This window comes from Acinonyx jubatus, chromosome E1, assembly GCF_027475565.1.
Source record: "Acinonyx jubatus isolate Ajub_Pintada_27869175 chromosome E1, VMU_Ajub_asm_v1.0, whole genome shotgun sequence".
In the NCBI taxonomy this organism is placed as follows: Eukaryota; Metazoa; Chordata; class Mammalia; order Carnivora; family Felidae; genus Acinonyx; species Acinonyx jubatus.
In genome coordinates, this window is record NC_069397.1 from 54,219,394 (window position 1) to 54,232,884 (window position 13,491).

At 45.9% G+C, this 13,491-nt stretch overlaps 1 protein-coding gene across 4 annotated transcripts in view; it reads left to right on the top strand.

The window, feature by feature from the left end:
- Nucleotides 1–13,491, top strand: part of NUP85 (nucleoporin 85) — a 36,321-nt gene that overhangs the window by 21,872 nt on the left and 958 nt on the right. For 2 of the 4 annotated variants that reach the window (XM_053212229.1, XM_053212230.1), the window contains exons 11-17: nucleotides 439–545; nucleotides 10,624–10,707; nucleotides 10,848–10,913; nucleotides 11,053–11,234; nucleotides 11,983–12,100; nucleotides 12,210–12,310; nucleotides 13,223–13,374. In XM_053212229.1, the coding sequence (XP_053068204.1) occupies nucleotides 439–545; nucleotides 10,624–10,707; nucleotides 10,848–10,913; nucleotides 11,053–11,234; nucleotides 11,983–12,100; nucleotides 12,210–12,310; nucleotides 13,223–13,374 (810 nt within the window). The remainder of the gene's footprint in view (nucleotides 1–438; nucleotides 546–10,623; nucleotides 10,708–10,847; nucleotides 10,914–11,052; nucleotides 11,235–11,982; nucleotides 12,101–12,209; nucleotides 12,311–13,222; nucleotides 13,375–13,491) is intronic. The other 2 variants (XM_015086070.3, XM_015086071.3) reach the window with 1 other exon arrangement.

Here is a 13,491-nt window from a genome sequence, read left to right on the forward strand (position 1 = left end):
TCTTGTGACTGAGCCAGCCAGGCTCAATCAATTAGTTGAGCAAGAGACAGCATGTATGCGTGAGCAGGGTAGGGGCAGAGGGAGAGAGAGAATCTTAAGCAGGCTCCACGCTCAGTGCAGGGGCCAATGCAGGGCTCAATTCCAAGACCCTGACATCGTGACCTGAACCAAAATCAAGAGTTGAATGTTCAACCAACTGAGCCATCTAGGTGCCCCTCTTTATTTTTTAAGTCATCTGTCCCCAACATGGGCTCAAAGCATGACCCCAGAGGTGAAGAGTTGCATGCTCTTCCAACTGAGCTAGCTCAGCATCCCCTACTTTGGCCCTTTTTGAGGGACCCATCATCCTTCTCCAGGGTTCCCTACACAGAAGCCCTACCTGCCCCCTTGAGTCTCTGCTTACATCTGGGAATTGAGTTGGTCACCACCTTTCCACAGTCCAGCCTTGACCTGTTTCTGGGAGGAGAGAGCAGCCCAGAACCCCTGGACAACATCTTGATGGCGGCCTTTGAGTTTGACATCCACCAAGTGATCAAGGAGTGCAGGTAGGACCTGCTACACCCCCACCATTCTGTCTTGAGGTGTGCAGCTCAGCGGCATTAAGTGTATTCCCAGTGTTGTGCAACCATCACTACCATTCTTTTTTTAAGTTTCGTTTTCCTTTGACAGACCATGCGCAAGTGCACATGTGCACAGGAAAGCAGGGGAGAGGGAGGGAGAGAGAATCCTAAGCAGGCTCCACACTATCAGTGCAGATCCCGATGCAGGGCTGGAACTCAAGAACTGTGAATCAGACACTTAACCGATGAGCCACCCAGGCGCCCCTCCACCATCCTTTTTTAGAATGTCTTGTTCCTTCTCACTGGTGTCTTAACTTTCTTCCCACAGACATGCTCTTCTCCTAGGCCACATGTAGGTAGGTCCTGGCTTCTCTCTGGACAAGCTTGGGGACCTTCCTAAGGCTTGGGGGCTACTGTATTTACAGCAGTTTTCATTTCAGGGATGTTTACTTGAACAACATTGCAGTAAATTACTTTGGTATTTAAAATCCATAAAAAGCCAGCAGACCTATTTCTTGGAACCTGCTGGATATGCATACCACCTTAAGGGACAGTACTTCTCATTAGTTTCCCTCTCTAGTGAGCCAAGGGCTACCACACCAGCAAACTGCTGGTTGAGTCTGTTTAGAGCAGGGATTCTACACCACCCCTCTCCTCAAAAGGGTATCTTGTCATCGCATTGAACCTTCAGCAAGGCTGGAAAAGGAGTATCAGACACAATGAATCACAGGTAAAGCTTACTAGGAGTTTCCATACATAGGAAGTCAGACACAATTTATCTTCCCTTCTTGTGCATCCTGGACAAGTGGGTATTGAATTGAAGACTCCCGGAAGGGAGAGAGTTGGGAACTATAGCAGATGACCTTGCTCAACTATCAAATTCACTGATCTCGACTGGATAATTTTTAATAGATTTGGGCAGTGGGAAGGGATCCTTTCCTGCTATGCTCCTGTTGGAGCGAAAAGAGAACCAGGGCTTGAAGAAAATGGTGCTAGATTTGGAGAAAGAAAACCGAGTTTTATGTCTATATCCTTTTCACAGACCTGTAGTTGGAGCTGGAAGGTGACTCAGAATCCAGCTGATGAGGGGCATCTGCACGGAACCGTTAGTGAGAATCACTTACAAAGGCACACACGTGTCATTATTTGGCTTTGTCATTGCCTCAGCCTATAGTTCGGAGTAATAGGCATTCCCAAATATACTGTCTGTTATAGTACTGGGTTATTTCCATTAAGGCTTCCTTCATAAGCCACATCTGAATTTTTAGGAACAAATCAGATTTGAACAGAACCAGGAGGAAGGATAATGAAAAGGGAAAACACCCTGTTCTTTGCAGTGACAGTAGAAGAAAAAGGGGGAATGCCAGAGAAGAGGAGTGGCTTTCATGAATGCCCCAGAAAATGGCATCACCCTCCTCCTACTCACACATAGGGATCAGGCTCTCAGCCCCTCAGTCTGAGCACCTCTGTCTCCTGGCAAGCAGGAAAGAGTCTAAAGTATTTCTGTTTGCTATAAACTTTGGAGTGTGGGTTTTTCTAAAAAATTTTTTTAACATTTTTTTTTTCCTTTTTGAGACTGATGTGAGTGGGGGAGGGGCAGAGAGAGTGAGATACAGAATCCGAAGCAGGCTTCAGGTTCTGAGCTGTCATCAGAGAGCCTGACTTTGGGGCTTGAACCCACAAACTGCGAGATCAAGACCTGAGCCAAAGTCGGACACTCAACCAACTGAACCACCCAGGCGCCCCTGGAGCTTGGGTTTTTCTGATCCGGGAGCTACTTCCTACTCTCTTCTGAAAAAGGCACCATAATGCAAGTCTTGAAACCTCATCCCAGAAACTGGAGGAAAGGCTGAAGTACCTTTAGAGAGAGTAGTAGAGCTTTAGGAATGTGCCCTCCTGGATGGGGAAGGATTGGATTTGGCATTTTACAACACTTGGTTTCTCTTGGTTTGTACCAGTCAGACCCAAGCTTGGTTCCTGGGAAAGTGGGGAACGTCTGGCGTTGGGCCAGTGGGCTGGTGATGTAGGCAAGTCTTGCAGCTTTCTTTGGGTATGACGTCAACTGGGTTCATGACTACCCTGTAAAGGGGAATGAAGGGAATCCTTTCTAAAGGTGCTAAAAAGGAGATTTCTAAATGAGTATTCGATGATCCCCATGTTAGCCAGACCCTGAGAGGCACAAAGGGCAGTGAAGGGTGCTGAAGTGGAGCATAAAGGCCCTCAGAGGCTATAGTTCATCAGCCCTTGCTGGAGAGCTGCATGTTTGCCTATTATCCCCACAGCTGAAAGGAGAAGTTGGGAATCCTCCAAGTGCTCATTTCCTCCTCTCTGGCTTACAGCTTCCTCTAAAAGCCAGTTCCTTGCTACCTGGCAAAAGGAAACAGGGAGCTGGCATCTACTTCACTGGGAGCTAGGCAGGATGGCAGCTTTCTGGTGCCCTTAAAGTCCTGTCACAATGTTGAACTAGAAGGAAACAGGTCTTCCTTCAAAAATTAAGAAGAGGTGCAGTTTAATGTTTACCTAATCTAGAATCTTCTTGCTAGAACTTTGTCCCGGCCCATAACTTTGGCTGCAGACTGTGGCGGTGTGCAGACCCTCACACACCATTTACAGAAGAAGGTCCACAGCCGCCAGAGCTCAGTTAGGTAGTGGTTGCTGCAGAGGTGCCAAAACAAGATACAGGAGTCGGGGTAAGGGGGCAACAGTGGCCCGGTGCAGGGCAAACAGTCCCGTGGAGAGTTACACTTGTTTGCTCTGGGTAGGGCCTTCGCCATGGCTGGTCTTCCCAGCTCCACAATTTTCTCTCTTCTAGCAGAGGCCACTCCAGAGCTGTTGAGTCTTCCTCAAACGTTTTTGAACAATGAGGCCGTTTGCTTGGTTTGTATAGAGGTTGCCTTGGGAATTCTCCATCATTTGTGTGTGAAGCTCCAAAATCTGTTGTTGAGACTTGTCTGGCTTTGCAGGGAGGGTGTGGCGGCCTTGTTCAACACTCCATCCTGTCTTGGTCACTCGAGCAGTGTCATTAGCACCCTGCCTTCAGTGGTCGCTGCCCTGTGGCCTTGGAGGCTGCTGTATCCCTTTGGGAGATGCTTGAGGGCTGCCAGACTAGGGCATGCTCTGGCTCCTCAGCCACCTCACTGGCTGTCTCACTAACTGTCACATCAGTCTGGGCAACAGCAGCTGTTCAGGAGGGCCGAGGTACCATCTCCCCTCACCCATCCTTTAGGCCCCACACTGTGCCAAGCTTTGCGATTATAGCAGTTTTTCTTGTATTCCTGAATGTATTGTCTAGGCCAGATGTTGTGGAACCCCTTAAGAGAGGACCCTATATCAGATTGTAAGGTGAGGAAAAGCTTCTCAAAGGAGGCTACACTCAAAGTGGAGTCCTGAAAAGTTCAGCCAAAAACATCATTTTGGGCAGAAACAAAAACATAGGGAAAGACAGGAAAGAAAGAAGGCCTGTTACCTGCTGAAGGAACTGTAAACATCTCTTAGGACCAAAACACTAAGTGAGGGGTTGAAATGACAGAGGTCAGAAAGGAGTCAGATTATCAAGGACCAGATACACTGTACCCAGTAGTTTTGATTGTATCCAAATGGGGAGCCACTGAGGATTTTAGCAGGATAGTGCTGTGAAATTTGTATTTGAGAAAGAACAATCTGAAGAGTGTGGAGGACAGCAAGGCTGGCAGCTGGTAACTTAACAAAATTACTAAAATGGTTAGTAATTACAGTAATGGTGATAATAGTTAAGATTTACTAGACTAAGTTTTAATGGATTATTTCAACTTATCTTGGAACAGACCTTTGAGATGGGTGCCTTTTTTTTTTTTTTTTTAAGTTTATTTACTTATTTTGGGGTGCCTGGGTGGCTCAGTCGGTTAAGCGTCTGACTCTGGATTTTAGTTCAGGTCATGGTCTCATGATTTGTGAGTTGGAGCCCTCCAATGGGCTCTGTGCTGGCAGTGCGGAGCCTGCTTGGAATTCTGTCTCTCCTCTCTCTGCGCCACAGCACAGAGCCCCACGTGGGGCATCGATCTCATGATCATGACCCAAGCCAAAATCAGAAGTTGGACACTTAACTGACAGCCATCCAGGTGCCCTGAGATAAAAAGTGCTGTTTTTTTCTTTTCTTCTTTATTATTTTTTAATGTTTATTCATTTTTGAGAGAGACAGAGCATGAGCAGGGCAGGGACAGAGAGAGGGAGACACAGAATCTGAAGCAGGCTCCAGGCTCTGAGCTGTCAGCACAGAGCCCAACGCGGGGCGCGAACTCACAGACCGTGAGATCACGACCTGAGCAGAAGTCAGACGCTCAACCGACTGAGCCACCCAGGCGCCCCAAAAGTGCTGTTTTTTTCAAGCCTATCTCACATATGAGGGAAGTGAGCCCTGGTAAAGTCACACTGCCAGCTAACAAGGGCCCTGTGGCTGTTTGGCCCCACAGCCACTTGCTAAAGCCCATACAGTTTGCTGAGCTCTTAAGCACTAATGAAGCCATCAAGAAGTTCTATTAACTTCAAAATTATCTCACAACTGGTTACTTCTCGTTCCCTCCTCAGCTGCCACCTTAGCCCAGCCACCATTATCAACAGCCTGAACTATTGCAGGTTGACGGGCTTCACCACTGTCCCCATCTCTACGTTGTCCATTTGGACACAACCATTCGAGTACTCTTTTCAGTCTTTAAGTTTTTATTTAAATTCCCATTAGTTAACACACAGTATAGTACTAGTTTCAGGTGAACAGTATGGTGATTCATCACTTCCATACAACACCCGGCGCCCATCACAAGTGCACTCCTTAATCCCCATCACCTATTTAACCCATCTCTCCACCTCCTTCCCCTCTGGTAACTATCAGTTTGTTCTCTAGAGTTAAGAGTCTGTTTCTTGGATGGCCTCTTTTCTCTTTTTTATTCCCTCTTTGCTCATTTTAAGATTTTATTTTATTTTAAACATTTATTTTTCTCAAGTTTATTTATTTTGAGAGAGAGCATGGGGGAAGGGCAGAGAGGGAGAAAGGGAGAGAGAGAATCCCAAGCAGGCTCCACATGTTCAGTGCAGAGCCCAGTGCAGGGCTTGAACTCATGAACCATGAGATCATGACCTGAGCCGAAATCAATTTGGACGCTTAACCGATTGAGCCACCCAGGAGCCCCTTTAAGATTTTTTAAAGTAACCTCTACACCCAAGGTGAGTGTCAAACTCACAACCCTGAGATCAAGAGTCCCATGCTTTGCTGACTGAGCCAGCCAGGCTTTTTAGTTTTTGTTTTTTAAGAGAGAGTGGGAAGGGCAGAGGGAGAGGGAAAGAGAGAAAGAATTCCAAGCAGCCTCTGCACTGTCAGTATGGAGCCCGATGTGGGGCTAGAACTCACAAACTGCAAGATCATGACCTGAGCCAAAATCAAGAGTTGGACACTTAACTGACTGAGCCACCCAGGTGTCCCAGGAAGCATTTCTTTAAAAAGTTTTATTTATTTCAAGAGAGGGAGAGAGAAGGAAAGAGAATTCAAGCAGGCTCCACCCCTGAAGTGGGGCTCAAACTCATGAGCTGTGAGATTGTGACCTGAGCTGAAGTCGGACACTAAAAAGACCAAGCCACCCAGGTGTCCCTACCATAGCTTCTTTATCCATTCATAAGTCCATGGACTCTTGGGCTGTTGCCATAATTAGGCTATTGTAGATAGTGCTACAATAAACATAGGGGTGCATGTATCCTCTTGAATTAGTATTTTTGTATTTCTTGGGTTAATACTTAGAAGTACAATTGCTGGATAATAGGATAGTTCTATATTTATTATTCATGTATTTATTTTTGAGAAAGCGCGCACACACACACACCTGTGAGTGAGGTGGGGAGGGGCAAAGGGAGAGAAACCCAAGAATCCCAAGCAACTTCCATGCTGAGCATGGAGCCTAATGCCCCATGGAGCCCATGACCCTGGCATCGTGACCTGAGTGGAAATCAAAAGAGATCTATGAACCAGGTGGTTCTATCTTTAACTTTTTTTTTTTTTAAACTAAGCTCTACACCTAATGTGGGGCTTGAACTTATGACCCCTAGATCAAGAGTTGCATGCCTACTGACTGAGGTAGCCAAACATCCCCTCTATTTTTAACTTTTCGAGGAACCTCCATACTGTTTTCCAGAGTAGCTGCACCAGTTTGCCTCCCCACCAACAATGCGTGAGGGTTCCCTTTTCTGGGCATCCTTGCCAACACCTGTTGTTTCCTGTGTTGTTGGTTTTAGCCATTCTGACAGGGGTGAGGTGATATCTCATTGTAGTTTTGATTTGCTACTTGTTTTCAGTGTTGAACCATTTTTTCCTGCTTTCTGTCCCAGTGGCTTCCCATCACGAGGCACTAAGTGAGCTGGCCTTTGCCTGACTTGAAGTTTGAGTCACACGGGCTTCAGTCTGAAGTAGGAACGAGACTGACTTCCTGCTCCAGAGCCTTTACACTGACTGTTGCCTCTATTTCAGGGCTGTTCCTTTCTCTTGTCTTCCTGTGGCGGGTTCTCCCTCCTCCTCCAGCCCTCTGTTCAAAGAACTAGTCCCTCGTCATTAATGTTCTCTATGGTCCTTATTCTAGGAGGGCGGACTGTGCCTGTAGTTGTGAGTAGGGGAGGCAACTTGTTTTTAGATCTTCTGGGTTAACATTTGCTCACCTTATTTAATATTCTTCCTTAAGACTGGCCACTTCTGATTTCATCTGTTACCCTTGAATTTTTTAGAACTTCAGTCTCTCAAGATAGCTTCCGAGTCTCAGAGAGCTGCACTGACCATCATAATTCCTCCACTTTGGCAAAGAAGCTGAAGTTAAATAACTGGCCAGTCACTGAGTTAGCAGGACTGGATTTGAACCAATTTGCAGTGCTGCTAGAGCACATCCATGGTGGTCTCTAAGCAGTTTAGTAGGGCACTATTTATGTGTTAACCTCAAGCTTGGATTTACTGATTTTTGTATTTATAGAGCACTACTGAAAAGAATTTTTTAAAGCTATTTTATATCAATTTTCCCATTTGTTTCTTTAAACAGTCCAGGTAGGCAAGAGATGAAATTACTTCCGTTTTCCAGATGACAGGGACAGAGAGGTAAGGACGGACTGAAATGGTGGCCTCGAGTTCCATTTGTAGTGTCTTTTCCACGAAAGCACTGTCTAGTTAACCCAATGACCGTGTTCAGTTGAATTACTGATACATAAGGACGTATGACGAAGTTAGAGTAGTTAATAGCAACAACATTATCTGATGAGTTGGGGTTTTGTTTAGGGGGCTGCCATAAACAGAGATTTATTGGAATTCTTGTCTAGAAAGGACAAGGTCAGGAAGGAACATAGCAGAATAACAAAATTAATAAAGCCATAGCTAAGGAAAACATGGCCCAGGAGAGTACTCTTTTGTTTATTTGTTTGCTTATTAGTTTATTTGTTTTGAGAGGCAGGGAGGGGCAGAGAGAGAGGGAGAGAGAATCCCAGATCAAAGCCCATGGGCTTTGAACTCATGCACCATGAGATCATGAACTTGGATCAAGTCCAGTGCTCAACTGACTGAGCCACTCAGGTGCCCCAAGAGAGAACTCTTTAAAAACTTGAGCATGTTAGGACTTCGTGTAGCATGTAATGAATTTTTAGAACTTAGTATTGGAGGATGATAGAAATAGAGGAAAATCTTTGAAATTTGGCACAGATAATTTTTTTTTTTAATGTTTATTTTTGAGACGGAGGGAGGGGCAGAAAGAGATGGGGACAGAGCGGGCTTTGCCCTGACAGCAGAGAGTCTGAAATGGGGCGCACAAACCGTGAGCACATGACCTGAGCCAAAGTTGGATGCTGAACCAACTGAGCCACCCAGATGCCCCAGCATAGATCATTTTTTAAATGATCTCTGTGCCCAACATGGGGCTCAAACTCATGGCTCTGAAATCAAGAGTCTCATGCTCTACCGACTCAGCCAGCCAGGTACCCCAGCACACATAGTTTTTTGAATGAATAATACAGAGCTATTAATAAAGTTGGAAAATAGCTAATCTTCAAAATGAATGTTAGGAAGGCCAACAAGCATATTTATTCCCTAATGGTGGAATCCTGGAACAGATGGAGTCTCTGAGTATGTCCACATCCTTAAGAATGAGGCAGAAGTTTTAAACATTGGTCCAATAATTCAGTGTAAGCCAATCCCTATTTTTATATCACGAAAGCAGCATTTTTTACCTTAATGCATTATTACACCTCCGAGACTGTGTCTGCCTTGATAGTCTGCTCCTTTCATTTGTGCTTGATTTTGTTACAGAAAGCAATCATTAAAGCTTCTTTTCCCTCTTCCCAAGATTTAAAAAATAGGCATCAAATACAGAAGGCCTATGCCAAGTAACAAATGAATAACCTAACCTGAAATGATGGAGGCACACTGATAAGTGTTCTGGTACACTGTACAAAAGGATGCTAGGGAGCTTACAAACACTGATGATGTAAAACAGTGATTTCCAAGGAACTTACTTAATCAGACCTTCAAAGGGCCTTAGAAACCTTCATTTTTCACAAGGGCCCTAGATGATTCTAGGCTTTGATTAAAAGTTTGACTTGAGGGGGGGTGGGGGGGGTGAAGTATAGTTTGGGGAAGGACTTAACCTTCATCCTGGTCAGACTATAAATACAATAAAATTACAAATCTTGTAACTGAACAAAAATTTCGTCATGCAAAGTATTAAAAGAAACCTGAACACAAGATGGTTTTTAAACTGTCTTATGTTTACAGTTGTATTCATAAAGTATGCTAATCAAAAGCTATACAATGAGAAACATTAACAGTGAATGCAAATGAAAATATGTTCCTCTGAATTCCATGTTTCCTGAAGCATCAGAAACCACTAATCTTTTAGTCTTTTTTTTTTAATTTTTTTTTTTTTTTTTGAGAGCGCGTGCGCGCTCATGCAAGTGGGGGAGGGGCAGAGAAAGGGGGGAGACAGAGAATCTCAGTCAGGCTCCACACTGGCACCACAGAGCTCAGAGCCTGATGCAGGGCTCAAACTCTCTAATTGTGAGATTATGACCTGAGCAGAAGTCAGATGCTCAACTGACTGAGCCACCCAGGTGCCCCAGTGTTTGTTTATTTTTGAGAAAACATGAGTGGGGGAGGGGCAGAGAGAGGACAGAGACTCTGAAGTGGGCTCTGCACTGACAGTAGCGAGCTGGACATGGGGCTTGAACTCATGAACCATGAGATCATGACCTGAGCCAAAATTGGACGTTCAACCAGCTGAGCCACCCAGGTGCCGTGATCTTTTCTTTTTTATCTTTAAGTTTATTTATGAGAGAGCGAGCAAGAGTGAGAGAGCACGTAAGCAGGGGAGCGGGAAAGAGGGGGACAAAGAATCTGAAGTGGGCTCTGCACTGACAGTAAGAGAGCCCAGTGTGGGGCTTGAACTCACGAATCATGAGATCATAACCTGAGCCAAAGTCAGACACTTAACCTACAACCATCCCATCTTTTTTTTAATTGAAGTATAGTTGATGTGTTAGTTTCAGGTTTACAACATTGAACAATTCTGTACATTACAAAATACTCCCCACCAGCAGTGTAATTACTATGTCATCACACAAAGATTATTATGTTCCTGTGATGTAACTTTCATCCCCATGACTGACTTATTTTCTAACTAGAAGTTTGTACCTCTTCACCTAGTTCTCCCATCCTCCCACCCTCCTCCCCACTGGCAGGCAACCACCAGTTCTGTTTTTATAAATCTGTTTCTTTTTGTTCTTACACATTATTCTGTATCCACATTGTCTGCATCTGATTGGATCCCTGAATTTTATTTTCACTGTGACATTCTCCATAGATACAGATTATTGGCTGCCACTTTGAGGGTTGACCTTCCTTCTGGGTATGCACTGTCAGTCCTCACACAACACAGAGAAATTTCTTCCAAACGGATTTCAGCTTGTCACTGTCCCACCTATCCTTTTATTCAAAGAACATGAGGGGTCCTGGTCATGCTCTGCTCATATGGATCCTACTCTCTGACCCCGACTCTCCTCCTTGGGTTTGAACCCACAGCATTGCCTTAAGCAACTGGTGGTTTGTGGCCCATCTGACAGACCTGCTGGATCACTGCAAGCTCCTCCAGTCACACAACCTCTAGTAAGTATGTGGCAGCCAGGCCAGCCCTTGGGACTTGGCGGGGGGAGGGGGGTCCACTGTATGGAAGCATGGTTGGGCTATGGGAGGGCCCTGAATGGAGCAGGCCATGGGTTTTGGTCTCATGTTACATTTTATTCCAGCTTCGGATCCAACATGAGAGAGTTCCTCCTGCTGGAATATGCCTCCGGCCTGTTTGCTCATCATAGGTAGGAAGACCCCAACGGTGCTTTTCAGCATTCAAGATGGTGTTCTTTCCCATCTGGTTCCCTGAAGTCTACGGGGCGTGCGGGAGGAGCCATCTCAGTGCCAATCCTTGAGCTCCAGGGCAGCACCTGGGCTCTCCAGGCCCTCACGTCTGTCCTCGGACTGTTGCAGCCTCTGGCAGTTGGGAGTGGATTACTTCGACTACTGCCCTGAGCTGGGCCGAGTTTCCTTGGAGCTGCACATTGAGCGGATCCCTTTGAGCACTGAGCAGAAAGCCCTTAAGGTGCTGCGGATTTGTGAGCAGCGGCAGATGACTGAGCAAGGTGAGCCTGCCCTCTTCCCGGCATACTTTCTGCTCATACCGTGCCAGCCACACTAGAGAGAGGCCGGGCAGCGCGTGCCAAGAGATAAGCCAAAACAGGAAAATTATTGAGGAAGGAAGGACAAGGAGCTGGGGATCCACCGAGACTTAGAAAGCAATGGAGCACATTACCTTTTACAAAGATTCTTACCCACTTCTGTCTCCTGCCTACTCTAAGTTCAGGGTTGGGGTCAGCTTCTCCCAGGTGGGTTGCTGTTGCTAAGGCTGCTCAGTGGGGAAGAAGTAGGACCAGAGTCAGCTCCGGAGGAGCACAGAAAGGAAAGCAGTGTTATTTGTTCCTCCTCCCCCCACCGTTGAGTGCAAAAACTCAAGTTTTCTTTTCAAGGCATTTGCTTGCATATGACCATCTCTGAAAGCATATGGCATTCAGGACCCAAAGGGTTTTTGACACCTGGACAGATAATGAAGGAGCTGACCTGTGGAGAGCAATAAAAATCTTTTTGCCATCTGTGAAATCAAACCCACTCACAAAGCCAGTTCTGCCAGGGTGGGTCATAGTGTGATCAGAGCCAGGAGACAATTTATAAACCCCAAAGTTCCCAGTGTTACCGACCAACTTGTATTTGGAGCCTGTGGACAGGCTGCAGAAAGCTCAGAGGAGTCGGGAAGCCTGTTTCTGTCCAGCAAGGGTTATGAATGGAGTGACTTGCAGGGTGAAAAGTTAACCTTCTTTCTTTTTTCTTGCCAAGTTCGCAGCATTTGTAAGATCTTAGCCATGAAAGCTGTCCGCAACAATCGCCTGGGCTCTGCCCTGTCTTGGAGCATCCGAGCCAAGGATGCAGCCTTTGCCACGCTGGTGTCAGACAGGTGGGTTCAGTCAGTCCCTTTTGGCTTTCTGGGAGCTGAATGGGAAGTTGGGAGGTTGAGGAAGTGGGGCCTGGGACTGCCGCTCTGACCTCTGGGCCTGGCCTTGCAGGTTCCTCAGGGATTACTGTGAGCGAGGCTGCTTTTCCGATCTGGATCTCATTGACAACCTTGGGCCAGCCATGATGCTCAGTGATCGACTGACATTCTTGGGTGAGTCTTTGGGCTCTGTCCCCTGGACCTTCGGCATGGTGGAGATGGGAGGTACTATCTAGACTTCTCCAGTGTTTCCTTCCTGTTAAGCCCAAATTCCAAACCACATAGAACCCTGTGTGCCAGACTCTGCAAAGCATACTTTCTGGTTAACATTTCCCAGTAATTTCAAAATTAAAGAGAAAGGTGCAAAAGTAGTTGCAGGAATAAGGAACTCCCATGTACACTTTATCCAGATTCACCATTTATATTTTGCCTCATTTATTTTATTAGGTTTTTAGGGAACAGTCTGAAAGTAAGTTGGAGACTTTGTTTCCCTTTCCTCATAAATACTTGAGCATGTATTTTCTAAGAACAAGAACATCCTCTCCTATAACCAGTTACCAGAATGCACGGCTCTCCTCAGATCTGTAATCTACATTCTGATTATATCTGCTGTCCCAGCAAGGTCTTTTATCAACTCCACGTTCACAGATTCAGTTGTCCTGTCTCTTTAGTGCCCCTGCCTTTCTTGGTGTTTCTTCACTGTGACATTTTTGAAGAATCTGTTCAGCTCTCTTATAGAACGTTCTCTAGAATCTACGTGAATGGGGAGGGGCAGAGAGAGGGAGAGAGAATCCCAAGCAAGCTCCACACAGCCAGCACAGAGCCTGACTTAGGGCTTGAACTCACAAACTGTGATGTCATGACCTGAGCTGAAATCAAGAGGTGGACATTTGACCCACTGAGCCACCCAGGCACCCAAAACGTGTTTGTTTGTTTGTTTGTTTGTTTTTAATCCTGTTGTTCTCATTGGTCCAGGACGTTTGGAGTCAGTTCTGAAAGAATCTCTCTGCTTTCACGTGGCTGGTCTGGGGTTTCTCTTGGCTTGTTTAGGGCGAGAGGTGACCTAGTGTTCTCTCTTCACAATAGGAAAGTATCGTGAGTTCCACCGATTTTATGGGGAGAAGCGCTTTTGTGACGCGGCTTCTCTTCTCCTGTCATTGATGACTTCTCAGATTGCTCCACGATGTTTCTGGGTAACACTACTAACAGATGCCCTGCCCCTTTTGGAACAGAAACAGGTACAGTTTTAATCCACAGTGATTTTGTGTTTTATAGTCGTTGACAGAATGCTTCATTCTGTAGCTGTTGCAGATGCACATCCACACATCATCTCCCAAGTAGAGCCCTGTGTGGGG